The sequence below is a fragment of the Colletotrichum fioriniae genome (genome assembly GCF_027942845.1).
Source record: "Colletotrichum fioriniae strain IMI 355084 chromosome Unknown scaffold_13, whole genome shotgun sequence".
NCBI lineage: Eukaryota > Fungi > Ascomycota > Sordariomycetes > Glomerellales > Glomerellaceae > Colletotrichum > Colletotrichum fioriniae.
Window position 1 is genome coordinate 1,353,499 of NW_027076849.1, and position 26,333 is coordinate 1,379,831.

General features: G+C 53.6%; 4 protein-coding genes across 4 annotated transcripts; 2 read left to right on the forward strand and 2 right to left on the reverse strand.

Annotated features, from left to right (window-relative positions):
* Window positions 1–343: 343 nt before the first annotated feature.
* Window positions 344–1,602, forward strand: N0V96_010099 (uncharacterized protein; the record flags this gene model as incomplete). Its single annotated transcript, XM_065758848.1, has 2 exons — window positions 344–349; window positions 505–1,602. 2 exons carry the CDS (start codon window positions 344–346, stop codon window positions 1,600–1,602), a joined length of 1,104 nt encoding a protein of 367 aa, XP_065612615.1.
* Window positions 1,603–1,990: 388 nt separating this feature from the next.
* N0V96_010100 (uncharacterized protein) lies at window positions 1,991–3,324 on the forward strand (the record flags this gene model as incomplete). Its single annotated transcript, XM_065758849.1, has 3 exons — window positions 1,991–1,997; window positions 2,143–2,612; window positions 2,686–3,324. The coding sequence occupies 3 exons, from the start codon at window positions 1,991–1,993 to the stop codon at window positions 3,322–3,324; spliced, it is 1,116 nt and encodes a 371-aa protein (XP_065612616.1).
* Window positions 3,325–6,579: 3,255 nt separating this feature from the next.
* N0V96_010101 (uncharacterized protein) lies at window positions 6,580–8,214 on the reverse strand (the record flags this gene model as incomplete). The annotated part of the gene is made up of 2 exons (XM_053196753.2): window positions 6,580–7,139; window positions 7,191–8,214. 2 exons carry the CDS (start codon window positions 8,212–8,214, stop codon window positions 6,580–6,582), a joined length of 1,584 nt encoding a protein of 527 aa, XP_053045908.2.
* Window positions 8,215–15,577: 7,363 nt separating this feature from the next.
* On the reverse strand, window positions 15,578–17,494 carry N0V96_010102 (uncharacterized protein; the record flags this gene model as incomplete). Its single annotated transcript, XM_065758850.1, has 2 exons — window positions 15,578–17,222; window positions 17,271–17,494. 2 exons carry the CDS (start codon window positions 17,492–17,494, stop codon window positions 15,578–15,580), a joined length of 1,869 nt encoding a protein of 622 aa, XP_065612617.1.
* Between the last annotated feature and the right edge of the window lie 8,839 nt (window positions 17,495–26,333).

Sequence of the window (26,333 nt, forward strand, 5' to 3'; positions counted from 1 at the left end):
GACGATGGCCAGTCCCCCGCATCAGCAGCAGCAGCAGCACCACCGCCTGCCTCACGCGGTGACGGCTACTGGGAAAGAGAGGCGGGTATCGCGTGCTTGCGTCTCCTGCCGGCTCAGGAAGACGAGATGTGACTTGTGAGCAAACTTCTTTTTCGTATCAATTACCCCTCTCTCATATGAATTATGTCCATGAACACACATGTACATCAACATGCCACGGCTTGCAGGCCGGGAATCGGGTTAATGACAAGAGTGATTGGCTGGAGAACTCATGAGAAACACCTGCCAAGGCCCAGCTCATCTTTTGACTAACACCACCTTGTTCCCCCCTCATGTAGAGATTATGGTGGTAACCCAGGTATACCACCCTGCCGTCGCTGTGTAAGAGAACAAAAAGAATGCGTCTTAGCAACATCGAGAAGAGGCGGTCGACGGCCCCGTAAGTTTGTCCGCTTACCACAAGGTGACGATGTCGTCTTCCCGCACCACCAACAACAACAACAGCAACAGCAACACTCGGACACCGTCACCGGCCCGGTAGCCTATGACTCGGGACCGGGAGGAGGTGACGTCGGCACTTCCTCGGCGACGAACCTCCGAGAAGACCAACACATGCACCATCAGCGCTCCACCAGCCCGGCGGATTCTCGGCACCACAACGACGGCGGCGAGCCCTGGTCGTGCTCCCCCGAAGAGGATGATGACGGCCCGGCAGGGAGGCCGGCGAGTTGGCCCGGCTCCACTTCCCAGCCGGACAGCCCCGGCGGCCGGTCGACCCGGTCTCTCAAGAGCTCCGGCGATATCGAGGGCCACATCACCTCCAGTGACTTGTTGAACCCCTCTGACGCGCTGAATCTCCTGGCGCAGGTTGCTGACCTTGATGGGGAGGAACGGCGTGACGATATGCGGCATCTGTCTGTGAGTGATGCGCCGGGACGGGATAAGTGCAGTCCCAGGAAAGGATCACGCAAGCCATCTACGCCTGCGGCGACCCATTATCCGCCCATATCAGATGGTGTCCTAAGTCTACCTGTTGCTTCGCGTCTACTCACGTTGTATGTCATCCCTCACCCACTCACTCATTCCTTTTCAAGATATTGTCACACTAAGGCTAACCACCACACCAGATACATTGATCACTTCCACCCCTTCTTCCCCGTAGCAGACAAATGCATCCTCACCCATACCCCCGCCACAGTCTCCTCTCTCATCGACTCGGAACCCCACCTGGTCACCGCAATCTTCACAGTCGCCTCCAAAGACGAGCCCTCCATGACCAGCGTCCACGAGGCCTGCTCGCGGTACATGGAGACCCTCATCTCCAAGCTCATCTACAAGGGGTCCACCACCGTCGGCGCCGTCGAGGCCCTCCTGATCCTCGCTCAGTGGGCGCCACAGAGGCTGCAGGAGAAGCCTACCGTCGGGCGCGGCGAAGAGGACGAGGGCGCTTGGATGCAGATTGGCGTCGCGATACGGCTGGGGTACCTGCAGAGTCTGGAGCAGACGGGGCTGCTGTCGGATAAGACAAGCCCGTCGTCGGAGACGTTTCGGAGGAAGAGGTTGGTTTGGGCTGGTAAGCCTTTCTTTGGAGACCAGTCATGAGGCAGTCGTGCTGACGTTCGTACCTTTGGATTATCAGCTTGCTATATGAGTGACAGGGAAGTATCGATCCGTGTGGGCAAGGGGTTTTGGTCCCGTGGGCCGGGACCGTCGACAGTACCACGCTCTGCGGACTTCCCGTCCCTGAGGATACAAGAAGCCGGGGCCGACAATCTCGGACAGCTGTTCCAGGCTCAGCTTGAGCTGATACAGCTTTTCAGCAACGCTCATGATATACTATACTCGTCATCGAGTCATAGAGCTCAGCTGTACCTAGGCGGAGAGTACGTGAGGTATATAGTAAGTCGACCCCGACTATCTCTCTACTCCGAAGTCCAAAGTTCATCATTCTCGAGTACCACCCTTTCACCTTCGGCTAACAACCCATAGGATGACTCGTTCGCCGTACTAAGGAAATGGAAGATCGTCTGGGGCAGCCTCAACTGTAAGTCGACAACCTTCTCAAGCCCGCCCTCAGGCTTCACGCCCCATCAATGAGCTCAACTAACACTCAACTTCAAGTCACACCCCTAATAAAAGCAGGCCTCAACCTCTCCTACGAATTCCTCCGCCTCTACATCAACGCCTTCGCATTCCAAGCAACAATCAACCGCGCAATCACCAAAGCCCGGCAACAGCAGCAGCAACAGATGCAGCAAAACCAACACCACTATCAACAGAGCCAACAGCAGACCAAGTCCTCAAAGGACCAGACTCAGCAGCCCAATGGACATGAATCAACGACAGGCTCTCATGCCGCACCAGCGAGACATCCCCCACCACCACCACCACCACCACCGCCGCCGCCGCCACCGACGACGACAACAATAGGCAGCCCCCTCTTTGCAGACCTCGCTAGCACCCCCGATGCCCGCTTCATATACGAATCAATGGACGCCGCCAACTCTCTTCTCAACATCCTCAACTCTTCTGTAGATCCGGCTACCGGGTTGAGGTACATGCCGCTAAAATACTACCTCTACGTAATCTACGCGGCCGTGTTTCTCTTCAAGGTAACTGCGATGCCACTCAACCATCGGTCCCTCTACCCATCTCTCGTACCTTTCGTGGACTGACGTAATTTAGGCCCGTCTCGCCGGTGCCCTAGGAAGCGAAGCCTCAGAAAGCGTCCGCCGCTCAATAAACGTCACAATCGAAGGCCTCCAACGCTCGTCCCTGAGCCCGCACAGCCTAGGCCAGCGCTATGCACGCCTCCTATCCCTACTATGGCGCAGTAAACCAGAGGAACAGCGACAACGGAGCCAGGGGCCTACCCTACAGTCCAACATCACCATATCCGGTCCGGACGGTCACGCCGTCGATGCCGCCAACGCCGGCGTACCCTGTCCGGCGTTCGGTCTCCATAACGGGACAGGCGGCCCCGGGTCAGTGTCGGTGCATGTACCGACTGTACCGAGCTCGGCCAACGCCGGTAACAGCAATGGATATGGAGGCCTTGGTGGTGGACATGCCGAGCATCATCAAGGGTTTGGTGGGATGTCGCACGGCCACGCGCATTCCAATATGACTGCCTTCCCTCATCAGCCCGATCTTCTAGTCAGAGGCTTCTCGTGGCGAGATCTGGATGACTTGGGGCAGTTCATCGGGCCGGCAGACATGAACTTTTCTGATCCTGCCAACTTGGCAGTGATGGGCGGGTCGATCAACCTGGATGAAGGGGCAGGGTATGATGTTCTCTGGCCCGGGAATGACGTGGTCTTCTGAGATTTGGGAACCAGCAGAAGGTATCTCAAAAGACAAGAGCACAGGATTTCTTACGTGGGAACGCGTCATGGTAGTAGGTCGTAATCTTAGAAGGGGACACTCGCGTGGGCATGAAAGGGACAACAGTTTGTGGCGTTCAAAAGTAAGGTGTGTGTGCCTGTATCGCATGGTTCGTCTTTGGGCCAAAAGCTGTGAGCGATGTCAACAATTGAGGAAGATCGCACAAAGGCAACAGCCTCGGTGAATGATGATAGTGATGTTCGCGGTGAATGCCGTAGGTGAACAGTCATGTTGCTTCAAGTCTCTCCCACTTAATCTGTCATAGTCAAAAGCCTCCGGCAAAGGTTTATCGAGCATATTGAGAGACTATAATGATCGGAGATGATACCCGGGGTTTATATCAACGCGCATACATCACGCTCAACTTCTTTCTAGAAGGGACCAAGGTCAAGACGGGGAAGAGGCAGGGCCAGGCGGCTACGGCAGCTCGAAACCACCAGGACCGAAGGACGGCTTTAGAGGAAGCTCTTAGCAGTGTATTAGTAAAAGACCAAAGCATTTGGTATCATGCCAGGTAAACAGCATCCCACGCCGTACCAATTTTCACGAGTCTGAGTGTATTCGGCATGAATACGTGACAGAGGTCTGACGATGACACTTAACAAGGTAGGGATTTCTATATCGAGGATAGTCTTATAGCATTTACCATCTAGCATATTCATTTCTAAATTCCCTAAGACCTAAAATCCTCCAGCCTTTTAATCATAGGCCGTCTTCATTCTCTTCTCACTCTTCTTCGACCAACTTTCAAGATGCGTAACAAAGATTATCGAAGCCAAGGTTCAATATACCGAGGCCAAGCACCCGACGGTATCGCATACTTGTGTCATTCTGAGGTGCCCATCATACCAGACCCCTGACCTCGAAGTTCTATACAAGTGAAAGGTGTTGGTTGGCAGGCACATGCCGAACCTGCCCAGTCAGGAACAGAGTTGAGGCAACAAGCCAATGTAAAAACCCATAGAGGGAGCACCCTCTACTTTCGACTCAACCAAGTCTAGGCTTCCACAGGCTAGAGGACGCCACCGCCTAATGGCGAGATTTCTTGAGAAACCCCTGCGAAGCCAAAGATACGATTTATCTAGGACGCCCAGCTAGACACCCCACCTCTCGTTTCTGAAGCCCTATCTTGAAATTGTATCCTATCACTAAGGTCTCTGTCCCGCCTGCTGGGTATTTCTCATGAATAAACGATAAATGAAGAACTTTGCTCAGCACTGAGATAATGTTACCTGCACTTTGAGCAAAGATGTGAGGAACCAGACTTACGTTTTCGTACACACTGGGGCTGCTCGCCGCATCGAGCCCACCCACCGAGATTGCAACTGGCTTGCTCTTAGAAATACAAAAGTCCCCCTCAAGTGCTTCTTTTAAATACCCACCCATCCACCGTAAGGGACACTGGGCCAGTCCCTCAGTTTTCTATGTCAGCAGCTCTTACATCTTACAGGCAACGTCAAACAAACACAGACCACCTAGAACTAAATCGCATCCCAAAATCCCCCTGCTTCTGACAAATGACCTCACTCTTCGTTAAAAAAAAAATACGAGCTTTGCGTAAAGCCAGCCACACAGATACCCCATGATCAAACCAACAGTCTCCACAACCTGCATACAGGTCGTCACCACTCATCCCGCCGGCACCTCTTCAACACCCACGCCCAACTCCCCCCTCCGCCTCCGGGCCCCCACAGCCCGGACCCCGCAACCACCCGCCCCGAAACGGAATCGCACCCCGGTCCCTCCGCGCCGAAAGATTTCTCACCACCAAACTCCCCTCCGTCCGTCTCCTCGCCGTTCATCACCCGGATCAACGGTCCTCACAAGAAACTCAACGGTCTCCAACGCTCAAAGTCCACTAGCCCCCTCAGCCTTCAATGAACAAGAACGGAATACAAGAATAGAAAACACACATTCGATCAAAACGGCCACCTTTCTAGCCCCCCAAGCCACGCCCGGTGTCTCCGATCAACCGCTCCCCCAAATCAAACCACTTTACAAACCCCAAAATCACCCCATCAACGCCGTATGTTTCGCCCCCTACGCCACGTCACAAAGACCCTCTCTCACCTCTCGCATCAAATACAGTGAAAGAAACAAACCCCCGCAACAAAGAAAAACACAGAATCGCAACCGAAACCTAGGTACATCAATCTCCACGTGCCGCCGTCTCTACCTCAGAGTCAAGCACCGTGTCCCTACCTACCTGCCTTTACCTTTCTAGAACGGTAACCCCAGCTGCAGATATATGTCACATCATTCTCAAATCACAAAACTCCCTTTCATCATCACCCCCCAACCACTGCAAGCCACACACACAGCTCAAGACCCCCCTCCTACGTCCACGCCCCACGTCGCACCGAACCTGGCCATGGAAAACCTCGTCACCCTTCTAGAACATAACATCTCAAAGTCCGAGGGGACGCCACTCAATCTTTGAAGTGACAGTCTTAGCATGAACAAGCCCTTTCCAAATAAGGGGAACCTACAACTTCACAATGACACGACTATCGCAAATCACTGACAAAAGAGGTTCATCTTTATATTTATACAATAACGGGTATTTGATATTTTGATTTTGAGTGAAATCGAGGCATAAAGTGACCTAACTGCAAGGGAACAAAAAAATGCCGAGTCCTGGAAAGGAGTAGCCTGCGGCAAACCAGACGCATCTTGAAAAGTTATACAGTAGTAAAATGAATCGAAAAGAAGAAGAAAAAAGATTGGTTTCCCAGCTGATATATACAAAACACCGACGCTATCCCCATAGAAAAAAGACAAAAAAGATTGAGCCATCCGCCTCTAAGATTTTTTTTTTGTTCAGTTCATGAGCTCAAATCTAAAAAGGTAACTGAATAAACTGGGACATTGATGTCCCCGAGCTGTGAGTGAGAGCCCTGATATCTCATGCTCCCCTCCCAGCCCTACTTGCGAGTGCAAAATGCTCGCCTTGAACATGATAAAGAAAAAGAGGAAACCAATGGGGAGTACCCAACAACCAAGAAGCAAGTCATCATGCGCATGCCAGGTTGTCATGTACGCCCACTGTCTGTCCATCAACCAACCGTGCGTGCGTCCCAACCTACTCGTACAACCAGACCCCAAATGCCGTAACCGAAACCCATTTCCTTTCCCTGTGTCCCGTCGTTATTGCCAAAGGGGGGGTATCACGGAGAGAACGCCTCTCCAATATCATTAAACCTCTACGCCTTGTACCTCTTCGCGGAAGCGCACGCCGCCGCTGACCTGGATCGCTCCCTTGACCCATTCGTTGTCTGCCACCTTCTCTAGTACCCACCGGCTCCTTGCGCGCTGCAACAGGCCCTCGGTAATCTCCATGGCACCTAGTAGACCGCGCTCTTTGAATTTGGCTTCGTCGCCTTCGTGATCACCATCCTGGCCGGCATAGTCAATCCAGCGCCATTCCGCGCGTGCTATACGGTGACTGGTGCGGCTGCGCATGCGGTGGCCATCCATCGTGTTTGGGTAGGGATCGAAAGGCAAGCGAGCTTCGAGAAGGGCGTAGAGCAAGACGCCCAGTGACCAAGCGTCAGTGGCGCGGCCGTCGTAGGGTAGTCCCATGATAACCTCGGGAGCGGCATAGTCCTCGGAACCACATCTCGTCTCGAGCTTTTCGTCATCGGTGATGCGGCGGGAAAGACCGAGATCGGTGAGGGTAATGACCGAGTGCGGGTACGTCGTCCAGTCAATCGAGGGGTCTGCGAGCTCAGGTGCCGTCAAGTTCACGAGTACATCTGTGAGTAGTCAGCAAAGTGTAGCACTTCAATACTAAGAGAAATACCCACTCTCGAGCTTGATATCCCTGTGGACGATCCTGCGCTCATGCAGGTACCGTACAGCGCCAACCAACTCGGCAAACATCCTTCGCAACAAGGCTGGTTTGAGAAGTTGGCGATGGCCTGTAGCCACATCGAACAGATCGCCCCCAGGGCAATGGCTGAGGACCAAAATGGCCCGGCTTGGCTCAATACTCCACGCTTTGAGATGGACCAGAGAAGGGTGGCTGATGGTCTGCATAATCTCGAGTTCGCGCTTAAGCGACATCTCGATTCTCTCCTCGCTTGCTCCTCCTCGAGGGCCGTGTTCGCAGACCTTGACTGCAACGAGGGTCTTTCTGAATGATGGCGACATTTTGGATATCGGGGTGAGGCTGTTATCGGATCGTAGTAATTCGCTTCCGTCATCCATTCGACTCGTTGCCAGCATCACTCGACTGAACGTTCCCTGGCCCAGAGTCTTGATTGCCTTCCATCTTCTCTTCTTCCGGTCGCGGCCGTAGGCTTCGAAGTACTCGGGTATCGCGGGTTTCGGTTTGCCAATCGCCATTTCGGTCGAGTCTCTTGATGATTCGCTAGGTGGCGGGGTCGGCGGTTGCGCAATCGCCGGTGTCAGACCTCTTGATTCGGCAAGATTGGCCTCCCGACGCATGTGCGGCTCGAGGCCAGAGTCGGGGCCGTTTGTCGGCTTCGTGTGGGAGCCCGAGACGGTGATGTGTCGCTTGGGAACGTAACTGGGATCGGGAATGTACTCGCTGATGCTTCGGTTCCGCGCGTGTTCGGCCTTGCCATTCACTGGCCCCTTTGCGCCCGCACCGTCAGAGCCCTCGGCCACCAGGCCAGCATAGACTTTGCGCTTGGAGGCGTTGGCCAAGGCGACCGCTATTGATTCGCCGGTAGACGTGACGAGGACGGAATCCGGGGCTGGGTTTTGCATTTGATCCCTTGAAGGCGGTCGCACACCGAGACGTCTCCAAGGGCCGGGCGAGTCTCCTGATAACAAAGGTGAAGGCAGCGGGGTGACGTCGCTCATAGCCGAGAGGATCGGACTGGGCATGCACGAGCTTGTGGCCGAAGCGGGACCTAGGCTGTTGGCGATAGCAGCTTTGAAGCTCGGGGTACGGGATATCGGTTTGAGATTGGAGGACGATGTTTTATGCTGGAGGGCGTTACTTGGGCGGCGCGGGGTCGAAAGGGCGTCGTTTGAGTGAATGTCGGTTCGTGTGGGGAGGTTGGGATGAAAGTCTGACGTCTGGATTCGGAGTGAATTGCTGGCGGCGAGTGGACTGGGGCCGGGTCTCTGACTCGAGGGAGGCTCCAGTTGCTGAAAGGAGGATTCGGACAAGGGCGGCGAAGGTGCTATTGTGTGTGTTTGGAACTGGATCTGAGGGTTGGAGACGTAAGGGAAAGAGATGTCGTTGAAGTCTGCTGCATTGTGGGTGTTTGTATCTGAGGCGAAGGGACCGGAACTCCCATCAACCTTGTTCTGGTGTTGGGTTTGTAGAGGCATGGACTGGGGTGGACCGTTTGACATGATTATATGCAACGTGTGGACGAGGTGGGTACGGACGGTCGTGCGTATCGGTATCGCAGAGAAAGCGTTGCTGGCGGGGGATGGACCGGCGCGAGGTTATCAATGGGAGGGTGGCGACCGTCTGCGATTCGTAGGACGTAGTACGTGGACGGGACGGGATGAGCTGGCTACACACGGCGCCCACAGAACCGGGCCAACGTCAGTCACCACCGTTGCTTTTCTTTTTTTTTTGTCCGTCTTCCGTTTGTGGTCTTGGAGTAATAGAAGGCGTAGATTGTGGTCCGTGGGGGTGTGTCCGAGAAGAAGAAGAAGAAGAAGTCGAGTTGGGAAGAAGACTGGGGATGAACTCACCCGTTGGTCCGGTCTTTCTACGTAGTATATAGATCTTCCTCGCTCTGTTTGATGCAGTTGAGAAACCTTGGCGGTTCAAGCACCTTTCTCTTTGGCTGCGATTGACTCGGGTCCGCGCTGTGCAGCATAGACAGGCAGGGAAGAAGGGGGGGAACGAGAGAAAGGAGCCTTTGGCGATGGCCGCACGCAAGGAATGGCGGGGGAGGAGAAGGAGGGAAACAAGGAGCGGGAAAAGGGAATGAGAACTGCAGAGAGACAGAGAGAGAAGAGGTTAGGGTAAATGAAGGGAAGAGAAGGGGCAGAAACAGCGGCAGTGATGGGAGGAAGGGGGGGCTATGACGAGAACATGGGGAGGCTCGGTTGGGCTATGTTGAGAGAGCAGTGCAGCAGCGCGGCAGAGCAGCAGGAGGTAGCAACAGCAAAAAGAGGATACAGGGAGCGCAACAGTGACAAACACTTTTGGGGGCTGCAGAAGCAGCAAGCGGAGCGTGTCAAGCGAGTCTGCGGCGCAAACGCAACGCAACGCAACGTCCCAGCAGTGTCTTATGCCAGGACCAAGTCCAAGTTGAGGTGTCCCTGGATGGGATGCCGTGCCAGAGTAAGTGCGTGTGTAGTCGTTCGTTCTGTGTGTGACAGTGTGTAGGTGTGTGCCAATACCAATCCGGAGAGAGAGAAGGGATGATGGAATGGTTCAGGGAGCATGAGAAACAAAAACGAGAAAAAGGAAAAGGAAGAAAATGGCAGTCAGTAAGTGACAGGGAGAACCGAGCGGACAAGAAGGAACCAAGAAGAGTGCGGTGCGATGCGGTGCCAAAAACCCAGAGTCCAGAGTCCAGAGCCCACAGTCGTCCACCTAAAGCAAAAGTCCAGGTGCGACTGGACTAGACGCCAAAACGAAAAAAAAACCCCCAAAGGTGGAAAAAGAACGGAGACGGCAGGGTCAAGGTCAGACATGCTAGGTACCTACGGGAGCCGTTCGAAACGGAGCCAGTCACGGACTAGTCACCATTCAAAGACGGGGCACGGCCGCACGTCAAACGTTTGATTGGTTCCATTGAGAACTCCGAGGAACAAAGTACGAGGTCTGACTAAGCCAGCCACAAGGTCAGGTCCCCTCTCTCGAGTCTTGAATGTAAGGGAAGGTAGGTACCTTTTCAATGTTTAAATGCCCCCGAAGCTCACGAGACTCGAATCCTGAAAAGAGGGCATCTTACCTTGCCTTATTCACCAAAAGTCTAAAATCTGGTTATCGTTCATTTCCCAGCGCCGAGGCAAGAGCAAAAGAGGGAGAAAAGTACCTTGCGTGCCGACCTCATCTTGGCTTTTCCCTATTACCGACCTCACCTTCCTGGACCAGACCCTGCCTGCAGTGTTCGCGTGCAGAGTGCAGACGTGTGTCAATGCACGGCTATCGGTCGGGTCTGGCCCCCTCCGTCTCCGGTCCGTATTCGCCGGGCCACCTGCCTTACCTTACCTTAAGGTACCTAACTATTTCGTCTCCTGAGTCCTCCTCCCAAGGTCAAACAAGTACTAAGGTAGATATGTACGGAGTAGTACACGGAGTATGGGTTCGGTTCAGTCCATAACGGTTCGAATACCACTGCGGATCCCCGCCCACTCTCATCCTGAATTCACTCATCAGAGTCATCACACTCGTGACTTTATTGATTTGCAAAAAAAAAAAAACCCCTCTTTTCATCACATTCCCTGGCCATACTCCATACCTGCTTGCTTTTCCTCGTCCTCCTTTTGCTCATGCTCCCTTTGCTGCAAGATTAGACGCATATGCACAGCAGGGTATTCCGTGATTCCCTGGCAGATTGGGCTGATAACCTTGGATGTTCCCAATAGCCCTTGAGATACTCCTCCGTAAGGTACCTTACGGATATCCGTACCTGACCTGCCTTACCTTATCTTGCTGCGACAGAGGAGCAAGGGGGAGGAACAAAGAACGGCATTGGTTCCACAATTACCCGGCCGGGCAATGAATCAATTTTGCAAACGCAAGCCTCAACCTCCAAAGGCAAAGCGTGGCACGCTTCCCCTTCTTTCACCACTTTACCTCCTTACCTTACACCGAGGGCGCCTTTCCGTACAAAGGAAACTGAAATTCCAACGTTCGTTGCCTCTGCAACTCAACCGTCCGTTCGTGCCTCTTTCATCGCCCTATCCGTCGTTGGCCTGGACCCAAGACAGCCAGCCAACCGTCGCCTCACCGGTCTGACGCTAACCTACCTATTCCTTCTTCGCCTATCCGTACACTCATCTCTGTGCACCATGTTTTTTTGGTTTCGGTGCCTCGTGGCCGTCGTCGTCACGGCTGTCCGGAGCCAGCCCAGGTGCGGAATGGCTGGTGTCAGAGCCACTGGTGACGGGTGACAATGGGCGGCACAGCTCGAGTAACTGGCTCGAGTATGCCGTCCAATTCTACGAATAGATTTAACTCTCACTCGTTTCGCCCGACTGGCCCCCATGACATGACCGCGTCCAGTCCAAAATAACCCGTCTGACGGTAATACGGCATTCTGCAACCCTTTAACCCTCCGGTCCTTGGCAGTCGGAGAGGTATGCACTCATGAGCCACGAATATCAGAATATGCCAGCCAGCGCTGTGCGGCCACAGTAGACTGACTGACTGACTGCAAACGACTGCACTGCCAAGCAGAGCCGGGCGAGTCCGCGTCTGGATACAATTGTAGTAAATGCGCTGTCGTCAAATGCTGTCCCGTCGACCTCTAAATCGGCGGGCAGTGTCCTGGAGGATACCCAATGCTCCTGCATTTGGGATCGTTCAACCTGTCGGCCTCGATAAACATTAGCTGACTGCAGGCCAAAGTCGTTGCAGAGACCAAGGAGCAAACCGAATCCTACGACCCCTTCACATTCGTCGTTTAAGACTTCTCAAATCTCATGTCTAGTCGAGGAAGCGCCCTTCCAAGCACCCATGTTCACACCCCCAGGAAGTGATGTGCCCGTCGGATATTACGTTACAGTGCATGTCCCTCTTTTTCCCAGGTACACAGCGAAACCACCCGCTACAGCCCGTGACAGGTACCGCCAGTGTCCGCTATCCATGTGGACGGGCAACGGAGTAGGGAGGCACGGAGGGTATGGGGGCTTGCCTAGGCCATGGTCCATGGCATCAAATCCAAGGGCGTACAACCTCATAGGGCGACCGGTTCCAGTTGGGGATCGGAGCGGACGACTTTAAAATTGGCCTCGTCCAGAGCTACTACCCGTTAAGCTGCTTTTGGATAGCGGTGGACATGATAGGTTCCCACCGTGGCACCGTCTGGCTCGGAACTGGGTCCAGCGTCCCGTTTATTGACTTTCCCAATCTCCATCCGTGCCATGCTACACCGGCTGACCGGTTGGGCCTGGTATGCTGTTCCCTGCCTGTATCCCGTCCGCGATGGATCTCGTCTTTTGTTCGTCTTTTGTTGGTCTCTTGTTGGTCTCTTGTATTATTGCGTATCCGAAGGCCTTGCTCTCGATTGACTTGACAGAATGAACGGGCCACTGTCGCGACAAAACCGCCGCCCACCAGTATTGACTAGAGGAAGAGAGAGAGACCGACATACCGTGCTTGCAGTCCAAAGTATGTAGCATCTGTTTGCCCACACGGATGGGCTACTACTGTAGGCGGCTTGTGAAATGTATGTGCCATGCAACTGCAGCTTCCGGCGTCAGACCAAATGAACGGATTTGGCCAAGGGCGCACTCGGCAGGCGACAATGGCATTTCACGACATTCGCGTTCTTGACTGGCCGCGGTTATCGATTCGCTTCGAGATATTTGATCTATGGCTGACCCAAGTCCGCTCGTGAGGTAGAATTGAGTTCAACCAACTGGTAAAGGTCAGTTGCCCGAGACCGTCGCAATCATTAGGGCCACACTAGGCAAGCATATCATGAATAATGTTGTCCTCGACTATGCGTGTAGACCATGCTGGCAGGGACTTGATGGGCTAGGAAGGGGCAGCGCTGGAGTGCCGGTGTGCCGGCTCCCACCCTCGAGTTCTCAACCAAGTTCTTGTGAGCGATTGTAGTATGGCTAGCCGTGCGGGATTCCGTCTATCCACCAAAAAATGAAGGTGCTGCTTGACATGAAAGCTCCCTACTTGGTGTCAGCCTTCGTCCAGATTTGAAGGACAGTATCCGTAAACCGCGGAGAGTGCCATGCGTGACAGTCTCTTTTAGTGCACATGACAATACATCGCTAGTTATTACCGAGTCATTCGCACACGGTCGCCGATATTTGTTGCCAATGCTTCCTTGTGTTTGACTTTCAACGGTGCAATAACGGATATGGAAGAGTCAGGTCGCTGCAGGTCAGCGATCTTATCTCTCCCTCGGCGATCTCTGCCGGTCAAGTCCGTCGGATATCAATAACTTGGTCCGTAGGTGACGTCCTCCGTTTTGCGACGTTGACATAACGGTCACTACCTGTAGCTCTAGGAGGCGGCGCTTCAAGCCATTCGGTCTGCAAACCAGTTCCTTTTCGTCAATACTGCATTGTTGAGACTCAAATGTTACAGAATGCTCACGCTTATTTCAGCCAGCGAGTCTGTCAACAGTACCCGCATATCCATATCTTGAATCTGAGTCGCCCACAAGCGCCCCTCCCTCCCCCCAGGTTCTTTTCCCGTTCCGCTTTCGCTCCATGTTCGCCGTGGACAGCGTCGATTGGCCGCTTGTGCCCACGATGGACTAGGAGTGCGGGCTATTGGTGCCTTCTTGCCAGGTAGCTCCAACGCCTCAAAATTTGGTGCATGCCTAAAGGCTCTGGGAGCAGACGACATGGAACAGACGCATGGTGACGTGTGTAGCAGTCACGACGGTTTGATCTCGTTGCCAGCGTTTTCTTTCCGGGTCAATGCCATCAGCCAAGGGAGGTCGAAGCTGGTGCATCGGACGGTAAGGCGGAGGTTTGTCGACCAAACCGCCGAGGTCTTCCGTCTGAATCGGCCCCGATGTTCGAAGAATGTCGCCGGTATTGCGGCCGAGAGTATGGTAGAGAAGTAGAGGCAGATGGCCCTTATCAAATTATTGTGGATATGATGTTTTTGGTGAAGCATCGTCGTCATTCTGATGGGTAATAGTAAAGATTGAGGATGACTGCAGTCCAAGGCAGCAAGCCGCTGCTGCTACTTCCTCTCTGTCTTGTTAGAATAGCAAAGGAAGGACCGCGTCTACGGTGACTGAGAAGGTGCCTGCCTGCCTGCTTACCCATCTCGCCGCTGCTTCTTTCCCTCTTCCCTCGCCATGTCTCCTGCTTTCCTTTCTCATACAAGCGGCATTTTCCCTTGATAAGCAGGTACCTAAGATAAGGTAGGTACTGGTTTAATGGAATGTTCTGTGTTGTTCTTCTCGATTTTCCCCATTGACAGCTATCTGGGAAAGGTAGGTAGGTACCTTGAAGAAGGAAAGGCAAAAAAAAATACCTATCTAAGGTAGGCTGCCATCTATCGCCACCTCATTTGAGGTATCCTCAAATCCAACTCTTGCGCCCTGCGGTCGGAGGGGGTGGGAGGACAGGCAGACATACGCTAGACAGTAACAGCGTATTGAGAACGGCGAGACAAAGTGAACGAAAGGCAAACGACTTGTTTATTTCTTGTGTGGATATTAGGCATCGTGTATTTTCCTTCATGTCATTACCGGGGCGTAAACGCGTCTTGCTCCTCTAATTGGTATCTTCCGACTTCGTTTCTCTTCGCCACAACACCTCGAATTCTCAACAACATCCTTGTTCTTGTCACACCTCTTCTGCCTGTGATCAAGGCCTCGGTAGATAAAGCACCTCGCCTCCATTCCATCTTCTTCCCGTCTCCTTCTCAAGCTCGAGCTGCCAGCCTCTCGTGCCGGTGTAAGTGGAGGATTGGTCGGCTCCTTCCTCGTTGATCTGTTGAACTTCCTTCCCGCCGTATCCCGTCCATCGAGCCTCATGGTCCGAGCACCAACTACCTCAGGTAAAGTACCTTATTATGAAATTTGGTCGATTCTTTCTCTCTTCCATTGTATTCCCTCTCCTCATTGAGTTCTGGCGCTTCTCACGTTCATCGAGGATGATGACAGAACCCCATTCTGATAGCGACAACGACGTGCTAGTGTTCTCCAGAAGAAATCGCCGCATTGCGTCTCTCTTTACCTAGCATCCCGCCTTCTTGACCTACGAAGGCTTGCTTCATTGTCAGGAGAAACCTCGCCTGACCAGTCGATCCCGCTCGTCTGCCACATGCTCCAGGTTCAGCTTTGTTCGAGATCCAGAGTCGCCCTAAGGAGAGACTTTACGGTGCCAATTCGTGTCACCAGCTACCGCAGATCCACGTTCTAGTAAACTTGAGCAAAATACCAATCATTCGGTGGCGATATCATGGTAGCCCAAGCACGCAAAAGGCCACAGCGATGGCCAACTTCGTTGAGCGGCGTATCGCCTGCCGTTGATCCTAGCAAAGGTCTGCCTGGCCGATAACCATCTTGTTTGATTCGTGCAACAATTGACAAGGTCGTCAAGTCTGCCGAATGCCGCCGTCATGTCTGTACAGATATTCGACCTCGGGATCGATCAGATGGTCCATTGCATGTGGTGAGTACTCTGTCGATAGGACTGCAGGAGATCCTGACTGGGACGTGTTTGTCCATTCTAGTGCGCTCGCAGGAATACCGACAAACGATGAAGGGGATGTCTTGTCGACCCAACCGAAAGTAGGCAGCTCGAGCCAGCTTGGTGTTGCTCCTTCGCCATCGTCACACTTCCACAGCCATTCTGGCAGGTCCTCAAGATCATTCGTCCCATCGCTGTCGTCGTCGTACTCATCAGTGAAGCCTTTCGATATCGATGCTGACTTCTCCGCGAAAGCTGCTAGGCGATCCATACGGTATCGGTGTACTCGATCTGCCTTGGCTGTGTTGTCTGTCTCTTGGAGCAGCTTCTCCAAATTGGCTAGCGCCGTCATGGAAATCCGTTCGTCTGCATCCGAAGTGAGGGCTATACGAGCTGCCGACTTGAAAGACGTGATCGCCGCCGAGGTGCTGCCCATCCGATAGTACTTCACTCCGAGCTCGAGATTGACGGCGGCTTCCTGCTCGTCTGTCATACTGTATGCATTCATATGAGCCGTCAGCACCTCGACAGCCTCGTCCAGTCGGCCCTGTTTTTCCTTGCAGGCTGCGAGTAGGCCAGCATGCGACAGAGCCATATCGCCAAGCCAAGAGTGATCTTGCCCCGAGGCCTCAGCTCGAGCCCGGTGGCGGCTGAGCATTGCCTCGCAATCCTCCGGATCTTGTCGAGCAAAGATGCAATCGAGATAGTCGCTGTACAGCAGGTGCGTCAAGTAGTTGGCCGAGCCCACCCGCTGCTCGATGTCTGGCAGCAGCAGCGCGTACAACCGCATAGAGAGCTCGTAGTAGTCGGAAAATTCAGTCGCGCCCAGTCTACGCCAGATATGGGCGAGGATATGATGAGGCCCAAGCACAATCGGAATAAGCCCGGCCAAGTAATCGAGAACCAGTCGAAGAAGATCATGCTTGTGGTGGCGCTCCAGATACCAAAGCAGGCAGACCGTGCGAGCAACAAAATCTGGACTCTCAGCAGCTACGATTTCTTTCAGGGACTCGAAGGCCGGACCAAGGACGCTGTTGATGTTGATTTGGTCTCCTCGAATCATGCATCGGTTAACCAAAGCGAAGCTGGCTATGACTCTCTCGAATAAATCATTACTGCGGTCTCCGGGGTTGAAACGGGTGTTGGAGCAGTCAACATCGAAATCGCACCACCAGGCTCCCGACGAAAAGGAGCCATCGATGTAATCTCGGAACAAGCAGAGAACCTGCTCGGTACTCTGCATCTCCATCGTTGGTGCCAAGGCTATCGCTGGGCCCGGAGGCGGCGAAGGTGTTCTACACGTCACCTCGAGTGCTGTTTGCACGCTGGGCGTCTGCCCCGCCCTGAATTTGGCCATCAACGAAGGGTTCCGTTTCAGATACCGGTTGATGTTGTCCAAATCTACTGGCTGTCCGCGAATCCTGAACTCAGTCGGTCTTTTCAGGAGGTCCCTGTCCCGTTTGAGAAGCATGATTGCCAGAACCTCGTCACCTTTAAGTTTCTTGTCGAGGCCCCATTTCCATATTCTCGACTTGTACATTTTGACGCTGCTATTCTTCAGTAACCGATACGCTCAACATACGGAAAGGCGGGCTTACGTGGCGGCAAAATGGTAGTCGCGCTGCATAATTTCCATGACCTCCTTCAACGACTTCTTCTCTTCTTGGTACAGACGGGTGATAATCGGTCGCTTCGCCTCCCAGATCTCGGCGGGCACGCGCTTACGCGGCTTTGCTGACTGCCCAGAGCTTGTCATTTCGTCAGCTTCGGAGTCAGTCGATGTTTTCCGCTTCGGCGGCACGGCTATGTTGAAAGCTTTCATGGCGGTGACTTTGTTGGGATCTCGACTTGACAAACACAACGAATGTTTGATGTCAATGGCGGATCATGCAAGATGACTTTTATATCGGCGAACCTTGACTCTCACCGTTATGAGACACCTCATCAGAAGAACGCGGGGAATCAGATGGATATGTTATTTGAAAGCAGGAAAAAAGGGTACTCAAACGGTAAGCAAACGAACCGCTAAGCCCGGTAAGGCCCTGTCTTCCCGCCCCCATACCAGCACGACCGGCCTACTGGTGGCATTGGATCCAATGTCACCCCTCCCGGCGGCTGCACACCCCTGTAGCGAGAGGCCTTGCATCTGATGTCAATTATTATCGACCTTCCCCGAGCGGAATTGGACGGCCACAGATACCCGCTGAACCGCTGCCGACTCCCAGTCTCTCGCCAGGAAGGCGATTTAGTGGCCAAGATGGTGACCATCGCCTTACAGGGGAGGTGTAAGTGGGTAAGGCGCAGGGGGCTTAGGCAAGGTGCAGCAGCAGATCAGCAGTCACTATTATCCGCAACGGTCAGATGCCAGCATGAGGCGGGCCAGCAACCCAATGTCAGACAGAGGTATTCCGACGACGACGGGCGATGAGTTGACGGCTATCGAGCTGGCGGTCGTGCCACTGCCACCATCAGGTGGAGTCGCTCCCTGACAGCCTGCAGCAGCCACATCTGGATCGTTGAGAGTAAGTTTGGACATGACTGAGATCATCACTGTCAACCAAATTACAAACTGACCTCCTTCAGTCCTCCATCTCTATGCGCACCACCCAACGTATCCGGTTGCCTGGTAGTGGCTCGAAACAAGATGAGGGGGCTCCCGAATTCAACTGCCTGTCCAGGGTGGGGATCCGCCCTGACACTCAACCACAATGGCCGTTTCGACGCTGTAACTACTTCTCGACATGGAAAATTCCGCTGCCTCCCAACCGCAAATTCTCATCCAGAGTCGAAACGAAATGAGATGAAGAAGAGAGAAACTCCGAACAGAGGGAGGGATATGGCCCGCTTTGTCCGAGCTTGTGGGGAACGGGTCGGGTATCATCAGCACATGGTCGTTGCTTCCAGGCCAGGGCCCAGGGATCGAACACTCCAACGACGTGGACGTCAGAACGAAGAGACTGCTCGAGGTCGCAGTATGTTGCGTTGAGACGAAACGCTAGACCTCTTCGGGAATATGAAATTTGGGAGTCTATTCGTCCAGGGTGCGGCGCGGAAATTCGCTAAGTAGACCAGTTGATTGGCGACGTTACGGATTACCCATTGGAGAGAGACGCGAGCAAAAGCTGCAGTATTTGTCGCGCGGCGGCCGCAGAGCCCCCATGAAGGTCCCATCGAAAACGGGTCTCCTTTATTGCTCCATCCAAAGACCAAGAGACCTCTACGAATACACTACGGAGTACGGTCTTTCCCTCAAGCCAGTCAGTCGGGTCGACACGCCGATTATCCCGGGCCTGTCTGCGGTTTTGTGGCCGGAGTGCGTGGGGCACACTCACTGACGGCTCCGTAGGCCACGGGATTCATCTTCCCTCTCCTGTGCACAGAGCAGGGGGCGGAGGAGACATCAAAGCAAGGTACACATCAAAATCATGGATTCATGGATGGCAACCCAAATCCGTCCAATTACCGGCCCGAACGTCACAAAACGCATCTCCCATCAACCATCAGTTACCCGAGCCACCTACTCGGTGTATCCAAGCATTTCGATGGCAAGCCAATCCATCAAGCCAATTGCGTCCCGAGGGACGTGGCGGGGAGAGAAGATTGATTGCCGTTGCCTCCTTCGAGATTTCTTCCCATGCTGGTTAGACTTATACGGAGCCAACATCGCACCCTGGCAACTTGCTGTGGATCCCACTATCCAACACGTCGCATGGACCACCAAGAAGGGGTGACAAGAATCCATCGCCCTGGTTCGTGGGCAGAAGGGTGTCTACTGCGTAGCAAAGGATGAAGTGATCATGTCGTCCGAAATGATGCCCAGCACAGACGCGGGAAGTAGGCTTGACGACATCGGACGGCCCGCAACCACATTTCCACGGCCGGGAGGTTCAACTGCTGCCTGCAAATGTTTCCCCCCATTGCTCGAATGGAGGTCAATCCACTAAATGGCGGCTTTGACGGAATGTACCTTCAGGCTCCAGAATTCTGCGTGCAATTCCTTGAGCAAATACCATTCGGGGCTGCCTGGAATCTCACATCTCCGTCACACACGCTCCGAGATGAGCCTAACCTTGATCCGCGGCTAACACACCAATGCTCTGTTTTTTGGCCTGGTGGGGCACGGGCGGCCGCTCCTGGTGCCGCTCGGTATCTGATCGACGAGTATCCAGATCTAACGCTCCTTGATTGCAGTGACATTCCGGCCCCCATTCAAAGTCAATTCTCAGTCATACTTCAGGTCGCTAAAGGCCTCAATCGTATCCGACGAAATGGCTCGACTGCCGATCAAACGAGCAGTGGACAATCCAAAAGAATCTGAAAAGAAAACACCGAGGCTGCAGTTGTGGCAACCCTTGTCGTCGGTGTCACCCGGTGAGAGGTGAAGTCTCGAGGTGACGAGTGTAGCGCATGACTGACTCCGTCCTCAAATGGCTGCCACACTGCTTGCGAATGAATCGAATTGCATTCGGCACCGATCATCTTCACGGACGATCTCAAGTAATGCCGTAGGTCCACGGAGAACACAAGCCGATCCTTCATAGATGATCTGGATTCGCGACAGAACTTTAGGATCCAAGTCAAGTTTCAGCCCTATGCTGATGCAAGCCAGCAAGAGCATGTGGATACGACGTCTCAAAGTCCTTCTGAGTCGACGAGTGTTGAATTTCCAGATCGAACTGTGATGCCGAATGCACACAATTCCACGCTGCAGCGCTATCGATCTTGGACCTATCGAGTCCTTGGGCATATGGCCTACACGATGTTGCATTGAGGCCATTCAGAACCTCAAGGGTCAACTTTCGCAGTTCAATCGCAATTGAGCGAATCACAGTTGTCAGCAAGCATATCCTGGCAGCTATGCTTACTGGTGACTCCCCCCGGTTACCGCAAGGCACATGATCTGGCACGATGGGACTTTGGTTCAGTTGCAACAACTCCAATGTTGACGGCTTGCTGAACAACGGGCACATCCAGAAGCTGTTGTCGTCCATCTTCTTCGCAACTTCGCCACAAGTATCCCGCCCAGAATGGTTTTGTTTTCCAAATGAAAGAGTCAGTAGCTGCAAAAGTCCTTCCTGGGAAGTGGCATAGGTCTGGTTGAGAAACGGGTCCGGTCAGGCAGTCTTCCTGCTGTGCCCGGCACGCCCCCGTTGCCTGCCTTGAGTTGACCGGGGGGTGTGGGCTGAACCCAAGAACAACGACACCAACTGACGGCTCTGCCTAACTTAGGGCCAAGTTTTTCAAAGTCATTAGAGATGCTATGAAAGCTCCAGTGTATCGTTTTCTTGTACACCTCTTCGAAGCTTCGCCGCGCAGGGCTGGTTCTTCAACTTTCCAAAGTCCCTCCGCCTTTTACCTGGCTTTGTCTTTCACGACCGGCGGTGGGAAGAACTTCTCCCTCTACCTATCCCTCCTCAGAGATATAAACCTCCTGCGAAACCGCCTTCAGAATGAGCCAGCAAGACCAGCAAGCCTCTCGAAACGCATTGAGTTACTCTACAACTCATCAAGCATCGCCCACTCAAGCATCGCCCACTCAAGCATCGTATACAGATCAAGACACAAGCGAGCTTCTACGCAAGCTCCAAGAAACCACAGTACGTCTAAGCCCAAGCTGTGATTCAAGGCGTTGACTGACGCAGAGGGGCTAAACTAGATCGCGGCTTTGAGGACATCAAACAACACGATGGACTCTCATGGCGGCACCAGCTCGAAGGGCACCTCACCCGATGACAAAGGCAAAGGCTACGATCAGTATGCCATCTTTGACGGCCTTCTTCCTCGGATAGAGACCAGAGGGCAGAGCAAGAACTCGTCGAAGAAGAGTAGCGGCAAGAAGAAGGAAAGCAAGGGCTCAAGTCAACAGTACGTTTCCACGGCGGACAACCAACCAGCGGGTGCTGATGGACCGAGTCACAGTTGAAGAAGTCCCGGCTGCGTCATGGACGATCAAGTACTGTCGACCGAGAAGGCGTTCGATTTCATCACAGTGTATCTCTTTCGCGATTCGAAGTCGATGGCAGTTCTGAGTTGATTCGGGAAGGCCCTCCGGGCTGTACGTGGGGCTAGTGAGCTTTCCATGTACGACAGCGTCACATGACGTCGGAAGACGTTTGGATTGAGGCATGGGGTTTCTATTTGGACAATGCATTTATTGGGTTTCATTTGTTTCGGGCTTTCTGTCAACATCCCCCATATTGATATAATATCTCATTATTACCAACGAAACTGCCCTGCGCATCGCTCATGTTATTCACAAAGACAGGCGAGTAGTCGTGCTGTCTCTCACCCTCTTTGCAAGGAGTGGACTGTGTCATAGCTTCTGCGTTGAGAGCGGCAGGCAGCGGCCGCCGAAGAACATGGGTGGGATGGAGGGGCATGCACCGCGGCATTCGAGCGGTCACGGCGCTAGAGGCCAGGTCCCGTGTGCCTGCAGGCTGCCAGTGCTCTCGGTGAATGCCAGAGCAGCTCGGTGAGTCGAGCATCGCGGCACTTTTGTGGCGTCATCTTGAACATTCACTCCGAACTATATCGGCTTTAATGATCACAGTCACTGTGTCAAAGCATGTTGAGCGAGCTGAAGCCTGGCGTGCCTGTCAACCAACCCCTCTTGTTGCCTCCGAATACGGGGTACCCTTGCTACGCGGTCCTTGGCTTCTTACAACTTCATGTCCAGAACCTGAAAAAAAAGATGCAGCTTGCAAACACAGATTTACAACAAGTGAACAGTATGAACCCCTCGCCTAGCATCGACCTTGAAGAAACAGGGTTAGTTAGGGGTTCGCAGAGTTTTTCTCCCCTTAGGCGCAATAGAGCCCCCCGTCGAAAGACGTGAAGCGAACATGGGGTTCCACAACGCCTATGGGCCATGACCCTGAACCCCACGAGTTGAGTGTGATCGCTTGACCTCGAATGACCATCCGCGAACGGAATAGCGCAGAGTCGGCCGCCGGGTGGATCTTGAGGAGAACGGATAAGCGACGCAAGATCAACCACTTGTCGCAACTTTGATTTTCTTCAACCTTCCTTGGTAAGAGAAGCGAGCCGAGATGACAAGCAGAAGCTTTCAAGGGAGACTCCCTAGGACTTCCGACCGCAAGTTTGGAGCGTTGCCGGGGATTCTGGTATTAGTCCAGGCATTTGAGCCAGGGAGGGGCGTTCGGCGGGCGGCCGCCCGGTAGCCCGGGGGTGTTCCGGAGTTGTCCGGGCGGCCGGAGACATCGTCCGGAGACAAGTCACAAGCAACACCTGTTTTTTGAAAAGAGTACCTCTGAGAGAGATTGAACCCACAATCTTCTCATCCCGAAGCTGCTTCTCTGGTTGGCCAATCACTTTGATTTCGTATCCATCTAACCCGACAACGTGCTTACTATTACTCAACCGGCAGCGGCAGATACGGATACGTAATCACGGGAGGCGGCTAAGCGGCGGTGCTTGAGATGCGGTAACGCGGCGAAGCCACACCAAGTGACTTACACCTGCTTTTTTCTCTCTCTGCCATGGTACACATGCGCGGGCGGGCGCGGCGTCCGCCTCTCATAACCACCCGTGGGGCCCTGAATTTGGTCACCAGGCTTAGCGTCATCTCCATCAACCATATACCATTGAGACCCCCCCGGCACTCAAAAAACCCTAGTCTACCGTCATCGTGGGAGCCCGGCGGGCAGGCGGGCGCGTAGGGCAGGGTGCGCCACGAACCGTAGGCTTATGGAGACTATGCTTCGGGACAAAAGTATTCGACGGGGCAACTTGTATGGTAAGCGATCCGAGAGAGAAAAAGACTAGTTCGCTACGAAGTACGGATAGAGGGTGTGTCTCATGCCACGCTGTGAAGTTGACAAATACTCAGCCCTGGTCGACGGGTGTAGGCTAGACGTGTGTACCTACCTAGACTGAGACCAGCCCTGTTGCTTTACAGTGGTGTGCTGTCCGTTATCCCGCCTTGCTTCAATTCCTTGCGTGGTCCGGTATCCCGGGAACCTATCCTGGGACTGCGGAAAGGTCAAGAGGGGGGAGGGGGGGGATATACCGCTGCGTAGAATTCTTGCGTCAAGATTGCTATCTAACCTACCCACTATTCCTAATCGAGACCTTGAAGCACGTGGGACTTTGGTTTCCTATCTTCTGGTAACGCTTCGCTGGATTCTAGCAGCGCGAGGATTCGATTCCTTACAGAGGGAGGTGTCGTGAGCTGCATCTGGGCTGGCGAATGAGGGTGGTGAAAAGTGCCGCGGGACCAACGGGCTTTCGTATGGCTCTAACCCTTTCTTGATCGCACGGCTGTCGCCAATGCAGTCGGTCAGATCGAGGGGACAATTTTGGGATTCAAATTGCCGTATCGTATGATGCTAACTAAGCTGGACTGAGGCGGGTTTGTCGGGGCCGAACGGACTTGACGACAAGATGACCCGACTCATTCGTTAGAGGAAGATAGCTGGAAAAGCATAGTACGGCAAAGGGAGTAACGAACGTACCTCGTGCTCTGTTGGTGTTAATCCCTACCTTTCTTCTATGAACCCCCCCCTAAAGCTCCAGGACGCCGGATGTCATCGAACAGCAGGAACACAATGTGCATGTACCAAGCATGCACGTCTTTGAAGAGAAGCAAGCACGAATGCAGTGTACACGAAACGGGAACCCCCTTGTCTCATCGTATCGACTTTACCGCTCTCGTTGAAAAGAATCACCCAGGGCTGCAGCGGGCCCTCCCACGTACCATCCTTACCCCCTTTCCCCTCTATGATCTATCTATTCAACGACTCAATCATCGAGTCCGAAGGGAGTCCGAACGCCCCGCTCCAGGCGGGGCCGCCAGCGGGAAGGCATGACGTCCGTTCGTCAGTCCATGTGGCCGGGTTCACGGCGATGTCTCCTCGGGAGATGGGGTACGGGTAGCAGTGTTGCATGGGGTGGGACATTGACCGGGTCCCCAATCATGGACTACTGGGATCTCGTCTAGACGAAGGGTGCAGAAAGCTTTGCCATAGTCCACGCCTCCTCTCTGTCTCTCCCTCCTGAGTACTATCACCCAGGCTGCCAGATAAACTCGGCTCGGGAGGAAGGGCCCAAGGGGAGGGTTGTTCATCCTCATCACCCACGGACACGGACACGGGGAGGAAGAAGGGGTCTTCTTTCCTGGCTATGGATCCTCCTCTTCAGATTGTTTACTCAATTAGTACTGAGATCCAGGAATATGTGGGACTGGGCCACCAAACCAAGGTTGATGGGAAGGACTTTGAGTCGTCTAGCTCGGGGCCATGAGGCTATTCAGACGTCAACGAGGGGTCATGTCTCGTCCTACGGCCAAACAGTCTGATCAGCAATGAGCCAAGCCAAGAACATCTTTGCTTATGCACCTGCCTAACCTGCGGCGGGTATGTTTGGAGGCTTAGGCTTCTGCTTTTCCCTTTTTTTTTTCTGTAGCTTTCGCAGCTTTTCTGCGGGAATGACGCCGTTCTCCTCCACGTACCCCCCTGCGCGCGTGCAACGAGGAAAAGGGACTTTGGTATTTTTTTTTCTCCGGCTTGAGCTTGTTTCTTCTCTCTCCATGGCCCCACGCGTCGCATAATTGCCCCTTTACGGATGCTGTGTATCTAAGCCCCCAACCAGTGCTCAGCATCGTTGGGTGATGGTGGTAGTGGTCGTGGTGGTGTTTCGTAGGGCTAAGTACATGTACGGAAGGAGCGTTGGTTGGTGATCAGGCAACAAGACATGCCTTTTTCGAGAGACGGCCAAGCTTCTTTGTGTCTGACTGCAGGATGTGGGATTATGACAAGCACCTCTGCGGCAAAGCAATGATTGACAGCCAAGGCTCGCTGTTAGACGGCCGCCTAGGTATCGTCTCCTTGCTCTACCGAGGGGCTGGGCCCACGGATGTTCCCATTCTTGCGTACCTTGCAAATGCCGGGTATCGCGGACTTTGTGGCGGACTAATGCCGTGGAGTTAGGAGGAGAGATCACCGATGAACCCGCAAATGTCATGTTGAGTAGGTTCGCGGAGACTTTGCGGAGAGTTGTGTTTCGGTTAGTCGTTGTTGTTACTGTCCAGCCTCGATCCCAACGGTGTATCTCGTGCTTGAGTATTGTTCCGATGGCCGTCGGGATAGAGTCCATCGGTAAAGAAGTATTCACCGACTGGAGGTGGATGTTGTCAATCCCGGGAGGTCAGTGGTTCAGACATTTCCGCTCTGAAGATAGATATGGTCCACTTGTCGACTTTCCTCAATCATCATAACTCCGTCCCGCTTCCTCCAGCTTTATCTCGTGCCTTGGAATCCAAGTGGCTTGAGGGATCCAGGCAACACCAATTCGTCCGGCTACGAGGCCCGCGATGCGGCCCATCCCCTCCTTCGCTTTCTTCTCGAAGCCACGGAGGAGGCTCCGTGGAAGGGACCTTTTGCTTTCGTGGCGTTTGAGCTTATTCTTTGCATGCAGTGAAGGTGTGTCTGAACGCCATCATCCTCTGTGTCTCACCATTCCACCCCTCTCGCCTGTCTTTCCCCGCTCACGCGCGCGTGCGGGTATCACGCGGTTGGCGTTTAATGGGTTTAGGTGGCGGCTGGTATGTTCCTTGACGACGATGATTGAGTATGGGTAGCAGGCAGCCTTTTTAGACTCGTCTGGCGTGCCTATGGGTGTGTTGCCAACGTTTTTGGGTAAAG